The sequence below is a fragment of the Mus musculus genome, chromosome 9 (assembly GCF_000001635.26).
Source record: "Mus musculus strain C57BL/6J chromosome 9, GRCm38.p6 C57BL/6J".
In the NCBI taxonomy this organism is placed as follows: Eukaryota; Metazoa; Chordata; class Mammalia; order Rodentia; family Muridae; genus Mus; species Mus musculus.
This window is the reverse complement of record NC_000075.6, coordinates 86778103-86797024: the sequence shown is the minus strand read 5'-3', so window position 1 is coordinate 86797024 and position 18922 is coordinate 86778103. Positions and strand designations below refer to the sequence as shown.

Sequence of the window (18922 nt, the reverse complement as noted above, 5' to 3'; positions counted from 1 at the left end):
CAGGCAGGTCTGCCCTGCTTTCCTCTTAACTTTTCCAGAATAAAGCCCCAGGTGTTTCTTTAAATGCTATTTGAACCATTATGCTGTTTGTGATTAGTGTCCGCCCAGTAGAAAAATCTGTGCTTCTGTCAATGCTATCACGGTGACATTACTGTCTGTTTTAAATGTAAGTTTTAAGAAGGGGCACTGCAGAGTCACAGCTGCCCTGTGTTTTCATCAGGTCCCTCTGTTCTCTGGCAGGGACATGAGTGAAGCAGAGCCCCTCTGTAGGTCTCATCACAGACTTAACCTCTGCTTACCTCTATGAACTGCCTCCTGGCCTCAGACCTCTGGACAAGTTCTGTCCACCATAGTTGGGGTGTCTGTGTACCCCGCTGCCTCTTTTATAGTCTTCTGTATTTTTTCCCTAATTTGTTTCATGTTCTTTTTGTTTTGTTTAAAACAAATCATTTAGAGCTATCTCAAATAAATACTAAGCTTAAATCTCCATAGCCTTTTTTTTGGCCACTTTAAAATATTTTAGATCTCTAAGATGGATATGAATTTGAACTTGAGTAAAGGTACCAGCCACATTTATTTGAATAACTTTAAAATACATTTTCACATCAGATGTACAGATCATACACAAGAGGCTCATGGAGGAGAATAACAAATTTGAGGCCAACCAGAGCCATGCATTAAGTTCTTGGCCCACCTGAGCTACATAGCAAGACTCCATCTCAAAGATATAAAAAAAAAATCTTATTCTATGTAATTTTTATAGCAATATAGATCTCTCTAGAAATAAGCATAGTAAGTTTTAATTTCAGAAAAATACAGCTATGAAACTTCATGAATATAAAACTTTAAATGTTAAAGTTTAAAACAAACATCACGAGCATTAAAAATCTACGTATTTTAGTACATTAAAATGCAAGTTTGGAAAAACATTCAGATTTCTCTCTGCAAAATGTTTTATTATTCTCTGTGAGTAGCCCATCTAAGTTGCTATATTGTCTTTTCTGATAAATATTAACTTTTATTTTTAATTTTATTATAAGGCCAATTTTTAAGAAATAGAACCTGCTTTCTGTGGTCATACAGAACAGAATTTAAGGATGTTGTGCCTTTACGTTTCTATATAAGGTACACATAACTGATAAATGATAGCATGGTTTTTTAAAAATATCCTAGTTGGGAGCTGGTAGAGTGGCTCATGTAAAAGGTGCTTGCTGCCAAGCCTACGGCCTGAGTCTCATTCCTGCCACGCATGTGTTGGAAGCAGAGGGCAGACTCCGGGGAAAATAAATCCCTTTACCTCATTTATGTCTTAGGGAAAGGTTTCAGTGAGAGTTTAAGAAGTTTATAATGTGGACAGCAGCAGTGGCTCTTCTCTTTAAGAAAAATTTTGATGGGAGTCAGTAGTTGCATTCCTAATGTTTAGCCATAACTAACAAGAGCAGCATTGAAGAGACATGTGGCTGACAGGGCAGAAGGAAACCTCTCCTGCAGTGTAGCTGTAAGTATAGGTTTCACTTGTACATAAGTAACAGCCAACCAGAAGAGTCTAGCCTGAAAGCATCTGCCGAGGTCTGTTACTAAGGCGTTCATCCTAGGAGCAGTGGGCTGTATGGAGGAGTGGGGTGTGGTTTGTCACTGTTCAGACTAGTGGCTGAACACACATGGCTCCTGCAGACTGTAATGGACCAAGTCCCAACCGAGCCATTTATGGGCTGTATGGCCTTGATGAAACTACCCAAGTTATTTTTTTTAACTGAAAAATGTAAGTTCCATATGAAGATGTTTTAAGCTGCGCATGTGTTATGGAATGGCTGGATCAAGTTCTGTGCTGATTCACATCATTTTGTGTGGGTAGAACATTTGAAAATCTCTGAACTCTGGCTCTCTTCTTATAAAACAGAGGTAATAAAAGGCGCACCATCTGAAATAGTTACAGAAGTTAAATTTTAATAATTTTCAAGAATATGTCTCCTCCTCCCTCCCCCAGGGGCATTGACCTCAGTTCTAGGTATACAGCCATGGAAAGAAAGATCCCCAAACCATGGCAGAATATTGAGAGGACTCCTCCCATCCTACCCTGACCCCGCCCCCAGCCCCCACCCCACACACACCTGGAGGTCCTCATGCTGCCCGAAGCCCCTGGTGTCATCTAGGTCTGCACTCTCCCCGGAGTGGTTTTCTTTCTCCAGTTTGCTCACATAGTCCCCAGCCCCTATCAGTATAGCGTACGTTCCCTCAGGACAGCTGAGAGAAGCCATCAGATTAGATTAATATGTGCTGACAGTGTTTAAAAAAACTTTTAACTCAAGTGAGCCTCTTGTAATGTTGTTATTATTATTTTAACTCTGCACAACATAAGGACTCCAGATGTATGTTACTTAACTGTCTTCTATCCAGACCAGTTTGTTACTTGCTGCATTCTACTGAGAACAAGGACCTTGACCACAGGACTTCCTCAGCTTAAGGCATTGAATGACTCTCAGCTCTACTGTATGACATTTCCCAATCATGTTTGACCAGCTCCTCTTATTGAGTGAGGGTCGTGCTCTAGGACACACCAGTAAAATCTACTGGAAATGAGGAGTGGCAGGAACATGGGGGTTGATCCTAAGCTCCATAATGAAGTGATTTGCTATGCACATGTACTGGGAGGGGTTTGCATCCCTCAGCTATCAGTGTTCGTTTAGGACTAGAACATAGTGTGCAAGGCTTTGGGTCCCACCGCTAGCACTGGCAAAAGAAACACAAAATGTGTTTGTGAGCTGGGCCTACAGATATGTTAATGGGGGTTTCTTCTGTACACAATGCACTTGTGGTCTTAAAACATGAAATTATATTTTTAATCTGTTGGAAATAGATCACTTTCCAAATAGCTAGAAAATATAATCATATTTGAAAACAATAAATGTAAGTAGAGATAAAGACATTAAGCATCATGCCCTCCCTGATTTGGTTAGCTGTTTATTTCTTTGATTCCTCCTTTTGTATCTGACGATTCTTTGCAAGGTTAGTGAAGACTTTTTTTGAATACTTACCAAACCTTTCCTGTCAACATGATTTTTTTTGTCTGCACTAGACTAATTTTAAATTCAAATTATTTATTTATATAGCCATTGTCTATTTAATATTATTTGCATACAGAGAAGACATTGGATTTTTCTGGAAGCCACCAGTCAGAGGTAGAAGAGAAAAATGCAGTAAAGAAGTATTATCTGGACATGAAAGTTTAATGTCTTAAATTACATAGTAAAGTTATTTTGTGTTTTAATTTTTGCATCCATTAATTTCTAATGAAACCTAAAACATGCTTTTTAGAGCCCTTATACAATGAGAATCTTGTTGGATCACAATGGCCTTCAGTGGTATCCACATACCGCCATTCACGCGTTAGCTAACAGGGAGACGACGCACAAAACGTACTTACCTGGTGATTACCAACAGTGCATGAGACATTCGTGTTGTATAAGGGAGCTTTCTTCACAATTTAACTCAGTTCTTTTACTATATTTTCTTCTCTTTTTATTCCTTTAATTTCTGTTATTTTTTAAACTGCACCCAAGATGCCTTTGCAGCTTCTCCTGGGGAGGCCCCTGCAGCATCCGAAGGGGCTACCGCACCAGCTACCCCGGCCCCAGTGGCTGCAGCTCTTGATGCATGCTCAGGAAATGGTGGGTTTACACATGAGCCAGTCTGTTGTTTTCTTGTCCCAATGTGAAGCCTGCGTAGTTAGATGTGGCCATATGTTTTTCTAATTTTGTTTTCTTGTTAGTGTAAACTCATTCCTCATATCTGAATGAATAATGCCAACACTTAAAACATTAAGACAATGAAGTGCATACTTATCAAAATTGGCAATTCCTCAAGATTGACAATTTTTCTCAGTGCAAGTATGCTCTCTTAATGTTTTCCCCCCTCTAACGCATTCTTTATGATATTGAGTTCAAATATATTGACATGTTTTAATAAACTTTCAGAGCTACCAGATTGCCTATATTAGGTAAGGGCGTGAAAAATAATGACCCCCCCTGGACCAAAACTACAGGCCGATTTCACAACACCCTACCAAATATTTCAGATTGAACTTGCACTACCAACTGTGGTTTTTTTTTTTCCTTTAGAAAAACATCCCAATTGCTAATAAGATCTAGTAGTGAAACCCATGTAACCTTGAGGCCTAGCTAGTATGTAAATGTGTGTGACAAGTCTTCTTACCTGTAGTTACGATTCTGTCTCCTGCTCCTTCCTGACTGATGCTGTGTGTGTGTGTCTCTACTTTGCTTTCCAAAAGACCCTTTTGCCCCATCTGAAGGTAGCGCAGAGGCTGCACCTGAGCTGGACCTCTTTGCAATGAAGCCACCTGAGACCAGCGCTCCTGTAGTTACCCCTACAGCTAGCACAGCCCCTCCAGTTCCCGCAACTGCTCCTTCTCCTGCTCCCACGGCTGTGGCAGCCACTGCTGCCACCACCACCGCCGCCGCTGCAGCTACCACCACTGCCACCACCTCTGCTGCTGCTGCCACCACCGCCGCTGCTCCTCCTGCTCTAGATATCTTTGGTGGTAATTTGTCACTGTTACTCAATCTCTCTCATCTGGTGGCTTGAACCTGGTCCTGTAATGCACACATGCCTCATATGCATGAAAAGTGTAGTTAAATGGTTCTCTAGAGTCCATTTGCTACTTAACCCAGAGTTCTTGTGAATGCTCTGTCAGAAAACTGGCAAGTGATGCTGTCACAGGCTTGATTTTCAGACTGAGTGAAGGCCTGTGTGTTCTTGGTCTTAGATTTGTTTGATTCTGCTCCTGAAGTTGCTGCAGCACCTAAGCCAGACGCGGCTCCTAGCATAGACCTGTTTGGCACAGGTAAAGCAAAGCAAAGCAATGACCCTTGGTCAAGCCCTTTATAGTTGCTGTGATAACGCACTTGTTAGACATGTGACTCTGATTTCAGCTTTCTGCTACTTACTTCTGCTTGGTTTTGGTTTCTTTCACTTTTGGAAGATGCTTTCTCCTCCCCGCCACGAGGGGCCTCTCCGGTGCCTGAGAGTTCTCTCACTGCTGACCTCTTATCTGGTGAGTGCTTCCCCTAGATCGAGACTTTAGAGCTGTCTCCAGAGGGTCATGGGTGGGGGAGCTCAGGTAGCAAAAGATGTTCTAATACCTTATAGGTTTATCATATGTGCTGTAAGACTCAGAATTCACCTAAAAGAAGAATCTCATTCTCTTAGGCAGTCAGCAGCTGGTAAAGGTTGAGATTTCAAATATGAGGTTGGCAAAGAAAAAACATTCCATTTCCCACTAATTGTTCTACCATTGAAGAGTCGGTTGTTCATTTGCTTTTCTTAACTGTTAAGATTTCTCCACTCACTTTCTGTAACTGAAATCTCGAGGCCATTGTCGGGGTCTGGGTCTCATTGTGCTGGGGATGACCTCCGTGTTCCCCTGTTCTTCACTGCAGTGGACGCATTTGCAGCGCCGTCTCCTGCATCCACTGCCTCTCCTGCAAAGGCGGAGTCCTCGGGTGTCATAGACCTTTTTGGGGGTGCGTATCTCTCCTCTTTCAGCACTTATATCATCTGGAGTCCTTTTTTTGTTGTTGTTGTTGTTGTTCTGAGTGGACTCTCCTCTTCCATTCTAATTCTTTTTGCTTCTTTTGACTCTCACACTGCTTTTGTTTCTTACATGTGAACTTAAGTTGTACAGACCTTTCCCATGTCTGTGCTGCCATCACCGTCATCCTCATGGCTCCTCACAACTTTCAGCGCATGGTCTAATAAAACCAGAGCGTTCTCCATGTGACATCTTCTTGTTTTCAGCCTTTTGTTCATCCTAACTTTTAATCACCTGTTTAGAGTCCCTCTCTACTGCTTCCTCAAAGATCCTGATCTATTGGCTATGTTAACACTCTCGAGTCCTTCAAAGCAATATAAAACATAAAATAGGTAATTCAGAATTGAAAACAAGCCAGTTAGATGTCAACATACATAATGCTGTGGAATTTATTTACGTTGAATTTAGTGTTTTTAAACCTTTACAGAGAACTTGGAGATACTTTTCCTGGTTTAAATGTATCCTTTTTCTTCCTTTATGTAGTATTTGAAAACAGAAAGGTACATTGATTATATCTTGATTATATCACTTGGTTATCTGCATGAATATCTGTATGCTGAAGTTCTTTGTTAGCAGTAAACTCACAGGAAAGAAACAGGTCTGAACTGAATCATGAGTATACATAAAAGTGAGTGTCTTTGGGCTAAGACATAATCTTTGCGTATTATACCCGCATGGATTATCTGTTGTCACTGGCACATCCTGTGAGGGTACAAAGAAGTCACAGATGCCGGCTGACGTGCTGAAGGTACACCGACACTGAATGCAGATGTTTAGGTACAGGGAGTGCTGCTCCACTGGGCATATTAAATATTTAGAAGCTTAAATGGGAAGTGAGAAATTCTGGTTTACCTTCATTTAAAAATCTCAATCCTGTTTTTAATAAATGATAGACTCTAGTTTGAAAAACATTTACTCATCGTAAAAGTCTACATGTCAATCATTTAGTGAGGCTCTGGTTATTAGACATTCTAGAACTCTCACGAGCGACTAAGCTCTAGAGCAGAGCATTGTGGCACACACCTCCAACGCCCCTGCTCTTGGGGAGGCTCCCAGTGCAAACAGGAGCTGAATGTTAAGACTCTTATCTGAGATGGTGAAATAAGACAAACTGCTTAGAGCCTGGTTTAGTCCTTCTAGTTTCACACACCCAGGAGGCAGGCTCTCCGTACAGAATGTCACTTATGTGCATGTGTCTGCGTGTGTCACACTTGGATTGCTTAGTCACTTACTATTTGACCCTCTTACTTTCTTGCTGCGTAACGGATAATGGATAGATGCGTTTGGAAGTGGTGCTTCTGAAACCCAGCCAGCACCACAGGCTGTTTCTAGTTCATCAGCATCGGCAGATCTACTAGCTGGTAATTGATTCCATTAAAATGGCATTTTATAAAAGTTAAGTTTGGATATAGTTTTATAAGTAATAGATACTACATAAATTGCAAAATATTTTAAAATTTTCCTTTCAAGGCATGAAATTAAAGGTGATACAGCATTAAATAATAGAAGGTTTATTACTTCCTAGATTTTATTAAATTAGTCTTAAACCCGTATGTATATAAGCCACCCCTATTGATACTCCCAATCTTACTTTCAATTAGCATGTTTGTTTTTATTTGTCAAAACGGTAATATGTTTTGTGTTAGCAATTCTGTCATATAATGACTGCTCATATTTTTTAGAAGGAATCTGTAGTTAACTGTGCTCTAATATATTTGACAGTTGGTTTTATAATACATGAGTCACCAGAGAAGAACCCATTATAGATTTTTTTTCCTGTTGAATTGAAATGTTGTGACATACATCATGGACTTTTTGACAAGCTGATTATTTTTCTGTCTGAAAACACGCAGGGTGATCTCAGCTTTCTAGGAACTAGATGGGCACAGTTTGCAAGGATCACTGCTTATTGCTAAGACAGTAAGGACTGCTTAAAAGAACAGTTCAAGGACTCGAGCACAGTTAAAACCAAGCTTGAGTCTTCCTTGGAGTCAAGCCAACATCAGACTTAGAAAGTGGCCAATCGGAAGACCGCAGCAGAAGGCTTAGACCCAACTTAGCTCAGGAACTCACAGCATGCTAGCCTCACTTGGATTTTGCTTGAGAGAAGCACAGCGGTAGTCTAACAGAGGCCTCTTGACACTCGGTGAAGATTTCTGTGTACCCCCAGTCACTAGAGGGGATGGACTTTGCTCCTTGGGGTGACAAGGAGTTAATTAGTGTGAGTCTCCTGAGCACCTGGAATCCTCCAATCTAGAATTCCTCAGTTTAAATAACCCAACAGCCATGTGGTCCTTAAAGAGTAACTGGTTTTGAGCAAGTGTGGCCATAGTTTACAACCTAAAAGCAGTGTAAAACAGGATCCCTTCACCAAGTGGAGCAGGCCAGGGAACATGCCAGTGTTCTCAGGCTTGGGATGGGTAATGGTGGAGCCTTAGTGCCCCTTCTACACCCATCACTAATGCTGCAGGAAAGCTTTTGTGGTCACATCTTTCCTCCAGGAACAGGAGGAAGTACAGGCACCCCCACCTTCTCCCTGTCAGTAATTCAGTCTGGTGGCGTCGGTTTCTCCAGTGATGATAGCTCTTTCATTTCTTGTGTGCGCCCTCTGGCTCCTAAATCCAGTCAGGTGCTCCTCCTGTTTGCCAGCTCTTGTCACAGTGACGGTGGCGAGGAACCAGAAGCCCACTCTGATGTTGCTTTGTCTTCCAGAAGCTAAAAGGTAACATGAGGTGCGCACCACTGCTGACTTGAGACAAGGCCTGGCCGTTTGCCTGGCTTTCCCCTCAGCCTAGATGCATTTCACAGCAGTTTCAACTTGGCTAGATGCTTTCAACCTCTTATTGAACCAATACATTCAATTCAGATTTTAAAATCTGTAGTAAGATTTTAACAGGCCACAGAAATAGCACAGTTTCCTGGTTCCTTGGTGAAATTGATCCCAATGGTTTTTAAATGAGATGAGTTACAAGTCTTTGGCTCTGGAGTTATGATTAAAATCAATTGTACTGGCTACCTGAAGAATTCTAAGAAATCTTTCTTAGATATCTGCTGGCCTGCCATAGACCATATCGGTCACAGAACTGTTCAAATCCACTAAGTAGGAGGCTGGCCACAAGGCCACACTGTCTGTTCTAGTGTTATTAGTCCACAGTGCCTCACTGAGCCCTCCAGGACCAGAACCTGAGATACTGTTTCTAAAAGAGCCTAGAATTTTAGGACCTGGAGCAGAAGCCAGGGATCTTGGGAAAAGAAAGCATTCCAGGTCAGTGGCTGGTGACAGAGCTAAGAGGTTTGGTCCTAGGGATGCCACAAGATCTGTACCATCCCTGGAGAGTAAAGGATGCCAGCTGCAGAGAAATATGTTCCCAAAAGGCTTGCTTTGGGTCATGTCTCACACACACAAAAAGCTTAAATTGATCAGTTGACCTGCTCAGCCTAAAATCTTACTAACGTGAGCTAGAAAAGAGATCAGTGACAAACCTTCCAATGTCTGTGCATTTTTAAACACACGTTAACTCTACTCTTCAGTTCCTTCACCTGCCTTTTCTTATGACTCTGGCAGGAAAACTTATGTGTACACTTCTGTGTTTCTCTTGCCCCCCCCCCCACTTAAATAAATTAATGTTCAATGCAGACAAGTTTGCATGGGTATTATGGTCTACTTTGCATCAAAGCTTTTCCTGTCAGCTACTTTGGTATTAGAAGATCTGATTTTCCTAGCGCAGACAACACTTTCACCAGGTATCCTGATATAAGAAAATTTAAATTACATTTTAAATGTTTCTAAAATTTTATTTAGGAGACTGGCCTTTCCCAGTTTTAATTACAGAAAAGCATTTCCTATGATGGCTTAACTATGACCACACTGGGAAATCACATTTCTAGTTTTTAAAAATGTTCTGGAATATCAACATAATCTTGTGATTGTTTCCAGTCCTCTCCTCAGGTCAACATCATATCTACAATTCAGCTAACAGTGGTATCTGAGTTTACGTTACCCAGTTATCTTTGTTTAATGCATATAAAACAGAACAAATATTGGGACATGGTGTTATGGCTGTTTGCAGAGCTTAGCACCTGGCATTGACTTGTGTATATGTTTATATAGAGACATAGCTACAAAGCCCACAACCCATATAAATAAAAAAGCCTTTAAAGATAACAAAATGAGGTGGAACATACCAGTAATTTCAGTGTTCAGGAAGCAGAACCACAGAGGTCACCAACTACTTTGAGGCCAGTCTATTTTCCTTGAGGGCATTCAGGACTTCGTAGTCAAGAAGTGTCTTAAACACACAAATAAGTCTCGTAAAAGATACATACCCACAACTGTGCTTGCATTAATATTAGGGTGAGAACCACAAAAAAACGTTGCATTTTGTGGAGAATTTTCTAGTCGTGAATTATAATAAAACTATTTTATAAAGGATAAAAGAAAGATAATACACGGATGTGATTACAGTCAGATTAGACTATGCAGAAGAACTCTTGGTCACTGGAGTGAGGCCTCATACAACTAAGATTTCTTCTTTGCCTTTCTTTTTGTGTGATCTTGGGGACCAAACTCACAGCTACTTTCTTGCTGGCGGGTAGGCAGGAACTGGACCATCTCTTTGAAGGAGCAATTATACATATAAGTAAAAAGCAATAAATAGATGGTAGAGCAAAATGCTGAAATTATTTTTAAATACTTTAAGCCAACTATTAAGAGTATCTTTAAAAACAAAAAGAAAATGTTACTGAAAATTCATGTGTATTATAAAACCAGAAAACAAAAGACTAAATGAAATGGGTAATTTCTTTTAAGTTGTTGTGTAAAAGCCAGTTATGTTTCGCTCAAATTCAGATCCAGACTTGTCAAATCATAATTAATTGCAATACCATTTATTGATGACACACCTTAATCTTCATCTTCTGCCATTTTCAGTGGCTCTCAACCTTCCTGGTGCTGTGACCCTGTAATACAGCTCCTCATGTTGCGATGACCCAACCATAAAATTATTTTCATTGCTATTTCCTAACCATAATTTTGCTACTGTTATCACAATGTAAATATTTTTGGAGATAGGGGTTTGCCAAAGGGGTCATATCCAAGGTTGAGCTGACTTAAGCAATAATATTAATTGCTTGATGTGTCTAATATAGTGAAACTGAAGAAAAGTCTGGAGCCAGGATAATGGCTCTGACCTCAAGCTTTCTTATCTATTGAACCTCATCGGACTATTGTGAAGATAAAATAGATTCATGTATGTTTTATGTGGTATCTGTGAGACATGGCCCTGGTTCATACATGACTGAAAACTGCCATGAATGTAGCTAAGCCCAAAATCTTAAAGTTATTTTTCAAACATGAGGGTTTTCCCCCCGTTTCTAGATGGGAGTTGACTCAGTTGCACCATTCAAGGGTTAACTTAGTAGACACCATCACTCTACAGTGGAAGAGGTTGGATAAGCCTGTGGTAGACATTGCTGGTTTTGCAGAATCTAAAGTACTCAAATACATGTGATGAAAATGGGTCAGTGTTCAAACAGTGCCTCAGGCTCAGGTGTCCCATCCCAGCGAATGTGATCTTAGCTTCCCGTGAAGTTCATTAGTGCACAGCACATAAGCCTGGTATGAACCAGCACAAATACCATTTCCCCTTTCTGTGGAGTCTACCAGACAGTTTGACTCTTTGCAGTCGCTTCCCACCTTAGAATGACAGAGGTGACATAGGCGAACCCTGAGACTTTCAAACCACCATTCTTATGATTCTAGAGTGTACTAGTTTCCTGGGTGGGATCCTAGGAAGTTAAGTCAAGGGCCTTCACTTCCAATCTCACCTGTAACTAAGAACTAGGCCAGACAACAGCTGGCTAAACTCCCGATCTGAGGTGTAATGTTTCAAAACTCATCATTAATTTAACCACCAATGTCCCTAAAAACCATAGTATTCCCAAACATAACAGTAATTCTAATTCATGTTTGTCTCAGAATGTGACTAGTTGTCACTGATGTGGACAATATACTTTCTGTGGCAAATAATATCTTAAGTTAATTCAGTGTTATTTAAATATTAAAATCACCCGGCATGACCCCTCAGACCTTCAGTAATAACTTTAAATAACTGACATTTTCCCCAAAATACAATATTTTTGTATATGTATTTAAGGAAAATCTAGACCCATGAAATCTTATATTTATGTCACTTTTGATTTATAGGGACAATATTATTACCTACTACTGAAAAGATGATCAAAGTTTGATGAAAAATTCTTTTAAAAAGATAAATTGGTTTTATGAATTGCAGTGTTAATGTATATCTGTCATTTTATAAACTCTTTGTGAAGAAGAGAAGATGTGGCTAAATTTGAAAAGAAAATGCAACAAATTGGTTATAAGAAAGACTTCTAGGCATCATGGTGCATGCCTTTAATTCCAGCACTCAAGAAACAGAGGCAAGCAAATCTCTGTGAGCAAATCTTGCAAGTCGGTCCTGTCTACATACATAGTGAGTTCCAGGCGTATCCAGGACTATATAATGAGATTCTGTCTCAAAAAAAAAAAAAAAGGAAAAAAGAAGGGAAAAGAAAAGGAAAGAAAAGAAAAATGATAGACAAGCAAGTAGTTAAAAAAAAAACCTTTTATAATAGAAAATTACCTAGTGTCTTACTAAGGGATCACCAATCAACTTGCAGATTGCATATTTTTATACAGAAGCAACACATAGTCAGGCATCTTAGACTTTCTGTTTCTATTGCTTAAGAGACATGAACTGCCTCCAGAATTCAAAGAATAAATAGTTAATTTGATATCTGATTAATTTTCAGTAATCTCTACTCTATAAACACTAGCTTACTGTCTCGGGCACTGTGTTAAATATTAGTAGAAAAAACAGGAGGAAAAGGGACATAGCTCCTGAACCTAGCAAGCCATCTCTGGAGTTAGGATGGAGGGGGTACCTAGGGAGGAAGGTGTGGTGGGAGTGGGATGTAGCTCTGCTCCACATTGCTGAGAACAGGGCTGCACATGGAGGATGCAGGGTAACCAGCAGCACTGGGTAGCAACACGTCATGGAATTCCTTCCAGAGGCCCGTGAAGTTAGGAGCTGTCAGTTTGGCTGCAGCCCTGTTTGCAGGGATGGGGAGCATCCTGATCAGAGCCAGATGGCGCTGGATGCTCCACGAAGAATTTCAAAGTGATGGGAGTCAGTGAAAGCTTTGACATAGACAACTGTCAGCATTGTCTACTCAGATTGACCACCCTGTCTGTGCTGCCAATCGAGGACCAGAAGGGATACCCACTACAGACTGGACATCCCCTTGGTGCCTGTTACCTGGATGAGAGCCTGCTTACCCTTGGTGGTGCCATGGGGCTAAAACACATAAAAACTGAAGGTTTGATGGCCTTTGTTTTAAATTTGCATTTCATTACTGAGCCACTGTATGCAACTGAACATGTAATAACCTGTCACTATCATTATAAAGTGTCAATGTGATGAAGACTGATCGGAGTCCTTTTGTGGAGCGGAGGGATTCAAGACAGGATCCCTCCCAGTAGCCTTGACTTCCTGGAACTCTATAGACCAGGCTGGCCTTGAACTCACAGAGATCTGCCTACCTCTGTCTCCCAAAATTCTGGGATTAAAGTTGTTCGCCACCACTGCCCAGCGAGTGATCTGAGTTCTAACCCTTCTTTGCTTTCTGTATTTCATCATTCCAGATTCCAATATCACAGGTTCTAATAAGGTTCACTAACGTGTGTGCATCATACTTAAGTGTTTAAGTGCTGCTGTGTTTCTGGTCAAGTTGGATCTGTCATTCATACATGATGGATCAACATACTTGAGAAGTGTTTCGAAAAACGAGCCTCCTGGATTCACTAATTGCTCTCCATGCAGTCTTTCCTCTTCAGTTCCTGTAGCTTTTTCTGACTGTTTTAAGCTCTTTCCCCCCATCTTCAGCTGACATTTTTTTCCCTGGGTCTTTTTCTGAATTAGGATTTGGGGGTTCTTTCATGGCCCCTTCTACAACGCCAGTGACTCCAGCTCAGAATAACCTGCTGCAACCCAGTTTCGAGGCAGCTTTTGGAACGACGCCTTCGACTTCAAGCAGCAGCTCTTTTGACCCATCAGGTGAGGCACCGGCTGTTCAGACACTCTTCCTCCTTCTGATAATGGCCTTTACCTCCCAAGGTCAATGTGATTATAGGAAACTCTGCAGGCAGACATTGTTAAGCCTGGTTGGTGGCTCTCAACCTACAGCTCAAATTCAGTTTCCCAGGACAAGTTTGGTAGCTCTAAGAATAACCTCCTGTCCTTTCTCTTTCTGTTTTTGAATTTTAGCAGAAAGCTTACCACACCCACTCTCTATTTTGCACAAGCTCACATGCACATAATTTAGTCATGTAAAGGGAGGACAAATACTTTGCAGTGAACCTTTGAACAGTCTGAGTGTGTGGACACCCCAACACACCCCACTCCTGCTGTTGCTTACGCCCTCTGAAGCTTGCATGGCCCTCCGTTTTATGAAGTTGAGACACAAATACTACCTCTGCTTCTAACCTCTCATCATGGCTGTCATTCTGTTTCTCTTCTCTTCCATTCTCCTCCTCTCATGCTGGCTCCTTCCTACAAATTTTCAATTGGTGAGTTTTTGGCAATTAAATGTGTTTCAGAAACACCCTTAAAGATACCCCCTGCCTGACAATTTGGTTGCTTCCATTGCCAGTGCTGACGTGGATGCTGTCTCTCCCACCTTAGAATGACTGTGTAGTGGTGTTTATGGTAGATACGCATAGTCTCCTACAAGAATGTAACAAGCCCAGAGTTTTTAATGTCAATAAGATATTAGCAATATCTTATGGAAACTCTAAGCCTGTGTTTTGAATAGTCTTTCTGTATTCTAGGAACTGAACAAGTGGTGCTTGTCATCTGGGGATGAGGGACACCAGTAGTAGCAATTGAATCCTATCCTTAGGATCCTGTTCAATTTAATATGTCCATAAAGTATAACCCAAACATTGCCACGAAAAGAAAGGGAAAATCAAAATTATCTACCTCGAAAATATGAGCAACTATCATTCAGATACATAGTCCTAGATGCTGATAGATCACTTTTTTTTTTTTTTGGACACTCAGAAGTTACATCTTTTCTCAATTACAGATGGCTTTGAGAATAAGGATCTTAGATTTCCTTGGGTAAATCATTTACAGTTTACCACACATCATTACCATTTAGAATAAAAACTACTCAGTGGTTGTTTTTAATTAGACTCACAATGGCTACCACTTATTTAGTACCTATACAGAGGAAACATTGTAATAGACATGTGGAGAACTACTTTTTCATTTGATCCTTACTATAGAGGCATATATTGTCAGTACTGTCCCCATTTAAGTATGAGAAGATGGAAGTGTCAGATTCCCAATGCACAGAGCTAGTAAGGGGTGTGGCTGCATTACAGCCTGGCTCTGTGCTCTGTCTAGTACATTCTTCCTCCCCATCTTTCTCCATGCTCATTAATGTTTCCATGTATTTTGAGTAGACATTCTTTTTGGTACTCATAGTCACAAATTATATGAGTTGTTGTTTCTTTTACAAGAACGTACTTTCATGTGTTTCCATGGTTTCATTAAGGACTGTCCTTTGCATAATGTCTCTCTCTGTCTCTTTTTGTTTCAAATTTTCTGAACCTGGTCTGTTTGATTTTCAGTGTTTGATGGTTTAGGCGATCTTCTGATGCCAACCATGGCACCATCCGGGCAGCCTGCCCCTGTCTCAATGGTCCCACCCAGTCCTGCAATGGCAGCCAGCAAAGGCCTCGGAAGTGACCTTGACTCGTCTCTGGCCAGTTTAGTAGGCAGTGAGTAGCCTAGTTTTATTTGCTTGAAGCACATGTGAACTGAATTATTTCTTTTTTTGTATCTTTTCATATTTGTCTCTCTGGTTTTGCCTACAGGTAAATGAAATTAAAGAGTGGCTCTACATAGTTAGCATTTCACCATAGCCTTTCTTTAGAAAGTAATCACTCGCCATTCCATTGTCTTGTAAGAATACCCATGTCACTTTTAATCTAAATTACCCAAAAACAAAACAAACAAACAAACAAACAGCAACAAAACAACCAGGAAAAGGCATTTCATATAAGTGCATAGCCATCAGAAAATAGAATTATACTATGTCAGCATATTTATAGTATCTGAATATCATGTTTTAAACAAGTATTTATTGATCAGGAGGTATTATTCCAGGTACTGGAGACAATCCAGTGAACAGAATAGACAAAATTTCTATTCTTACAGCCCTCACAAAGGTCAGAGACAGAACAGTGGAAAGCTTACAAGAATAAATTCTGCTTTATGTTACATCAGGATTGCCAAGTGGGAGTAAGCTTCCTCAAGGTAAGGCGTGAGCGCCACAGCTGTTGGCAGAATGTTTATGGGCAGCAGAAGCACTCAGTGCAGACTCGGGGAGAGATTGCCTCGCAAGTTCAAGGGACATATGCAGATTGGAGATAGGCCTGAGGAGATAGAGCGGTCTTATGGACATTGGCCTTGATTTAACCCTGAATTTTATTTTCTACCAAGGCACATGGGTTTACCTTTGTAGGTGTCTTGCAGTATTAGGCAATTATCAGGAGCTTGGCAGTTCATTTGTGCATTCTTCTTTATGCATTTTGCTAGGTACATTTATTTCACATTCATTGTGATCTGAGCATCCATTAGAAAATGCCTTTGTGACACCCTGGAGACTGTTAATTAAACTCCTTCTTCTCAAAAACTGTCTCACTGAGAGATGGCTCTTGGTGAATGTGTGCTGTACCTGTCTCCCGTGTCCTGAGAGTGCCTCCAGCACACAGCCTTCCTTTTGTCAACCATCTGTGACTGTCCTGTCCGCTTAGAAAAACACTCACCCACTGGAGGAATAACTGATAAATCTTGAAAAGTGTATATGAATCTGAAGGACTAATTGATTTTCCGATTTCAAAAGTTATCTAAAACTACAGAAACTTGCGGGGCTGAAGAGATGGCTCAGAGATTAAGAATACCAGCTGCTCTTCCAGAGGTCCTGAGTTCAATCCCCAGCCTCCACATGGTGGCTCACAACCATCTATAATGAGATCTGGTACCCTTTTCTGGCCTGCAGGCAGGCAGAATGCTGTATACATAATAAACAAACAAATAAAATCTAAAAAAAACCTTAAACTACAGAAACTGAGTTCAGTGATACTGACATAAACTTGAAATGTATTGTAGGCAACAGAATAGAAGCGAGATCCTGAAAACAAGCCTTTATATCCATCCATTGTCAAGTCAGTTTTGACAATGGGGCAAGGCTATTCAATAAAGGAGAAGACAGTCTTCTAAAGTGTTCTGTGGAGCTGGAGAGCTGGTTCAGTGGTTAAGCATGTTAGAGAAGTGTGACTTCGTTTCCCAGTACCTACATCAAGTGTCTGGTAACCACTGTAACTCCAGCTCCAGGGGAATAATGGGAGAGACTCAGAAAAAGGAATAAAGTTGGACTTCTTTTTATAGCATCAGAAAAAAACCTTCAAAGTGACTAAATATTATATAAAACTACCAAACTCTCAGAAAATAACTTAATAGTGAATCTTTGTGATCTTGACCTCTGTGATATCCTTTGCATGCAATTCCTAAACACAAGCAACACATGGCCCTGGGGAGAGAGGGATGGCTTCCTGGTTTAGAGCCCTTGTTGGTCTCACAGGGGAGCAGAGTGCGTGTGGCAACTCACAACCATCCATAGCGCCAGTTCCAGAGGCTCTGTTTTCCCTGAGCACCCCGGCAAGTTCCAGGCACATGTGGGTAGAACATGTGGGTAGAACATGTGGGGCTCAGACAAACATGTAAGCAGAACACAAATACACGTAAAACTTTAAAAGTCTATAAAAGTTAAAGTGAAAGGGCAATTCCAGAATGAAAGTGTTTCTAATCACAAAGCTTCCAAAGGACTTTTATCCAGAGTGTGCAAATAACTTCTACAAATCCATGATACACTTAGCAATAATAGGGCTTAGAAACTGGCAAAGGACTGGAATGGAGATTGACTGGACAAAGCTATATCTCAGGATAGCTAATAAGCATATGGAGAGATCTTGAACGTCATCAGATGTCAAGTTAGTGCAAATTAGAGCCACAGTGACTGAACAATTCACACACAAAAGGGTGGCTATGGAGAACGCAGATTGGAACATATGCTGGTGAGGATGTGGGATGTTGAAACCTTTAGACACTACTGATGGGCTCGTAACACAGTACACTACTGTGGAAAGATGTGTGGCAGGCCCTTGGCATGGTAACAGAGTAAACTGTACCTCTGAGCAGCTCTGCTGCTAGGAACATGGGGTAAATGAGAATGTATGTACGCACTAAAGCATGTACAGATGTTCTTAGAGGTAGCCTTTATAAAAGCCTCATGGTGGACACAATCATATGACTCCTTAGCTAGTGAAAAGTGGTATGAATATACATATATGTTATATATAATAGTTTTGTTATTCATAATTATTACTTATAAAAAACTATTATTTGGATTAGAAAAGGAGTGATATACTAATGCATACAACATATGCAGCATATGCCATGTGTATGTTAGGCTAAGTGAAAGACCACACATGATACAGGTCTGTGCATACAAAATGTACAGGCTAGGCAAGTTTGAAGAGACAGGTAGTGGATTAGAGGCTGTAGAGTCTGAAGTAATAAAGAAGAAACAGGAGTAGCTGCTCATAGGCCCAAGATTTCATTTGTGACCCCAAAAAAGTCTGCTACAGGTGGTAGCTGTATACCTCCATTAATAGGAGAAAGCAATGGACTTAGACACGGATGGATTATGTGGTATGTGAATCGTATCTCACAAAGGGTGTTTATAAAATACTCTGTAGTGTTAGCAGAAGCTCCCACTGAGACTCCTCTACTCAGTCTGTTTTCTTCTTGTCCATAGTAAGTCTCCTGCATGCTGCTCACAGCCTTCTTCCCGTGTGGGCTGGCTTGTAGCCACACCCACACCTCCACACCACATTCCCATCTGCCCCAAAGGGATTCTTTGCATGTGTGTGTATGGAGTACCTGCCTGATTTTGCCTCTTCACATGATCGACATAAATATTTGGTTGGTCTTGTAATTGTTTACTGTAGAGATTCAATTATGTAATTTAATTGAAAACAAAAATTTTAGAAGTGAGACTTCTCTGTCTTCTAAAAGCAAAGATGACTGGCGAGGAGTGATAGCACATACCTCTCTGTGGGCTCAGTAGCTTGCAAGGCTGAAGCAAGAGGATTTCTTGAACCTGCGGTGTAAGAGACTAACC

At 40.8% G+C, this 18922-nt stretch overlaps 1 protein-coding gene across 24 annotated transcripts in view; it reads left to right on the top strand.

Annotated features, from left to right (window-relative positions):
- The window catches only part of Snap91 (synaptosomal-associated protein 91), a 114812-nt gene that overhangs the window by 83710 nt on the left and 12180 nt on the right, over positions 1-18922 (top strand). For 10 of the 24 annotated variants that reach the window (XM_030244158.1, XM_006510898.4, XM_006510897.2 and 7 more), the window contains 8 exons: positions 3561-3668; positions 4289-4558; positions 4784-4861; positions 5000-5071; positions 5457-5540; positions 6886-6969; positions 13591-13725; positions 15306-15455. In XM_030244158.1, coding sequence (XP_030100018.1) covers positions 3561-3668; positions 4289-4558; positions 4784-4861; positions 5000-5071; positions 5457-5540; positions 6886-6969; positions 13591-13725; positions 15306-15455 — 981 coding nt within the window. The remainder of the gene's footprint in view (positions 1-3560; positions 3669-4288; positions 4559-4783; positions 4862-4999; positions 5072-5456; positions 5541-6885; positions 6970-13590; positions 13726-15305; positions 15456-18922) is intronic. The other 14 variants (XM_017313237.2, NM_001277983.1, XM_030244157.1 and 11 more) reach the window with 6 other exon arrangements.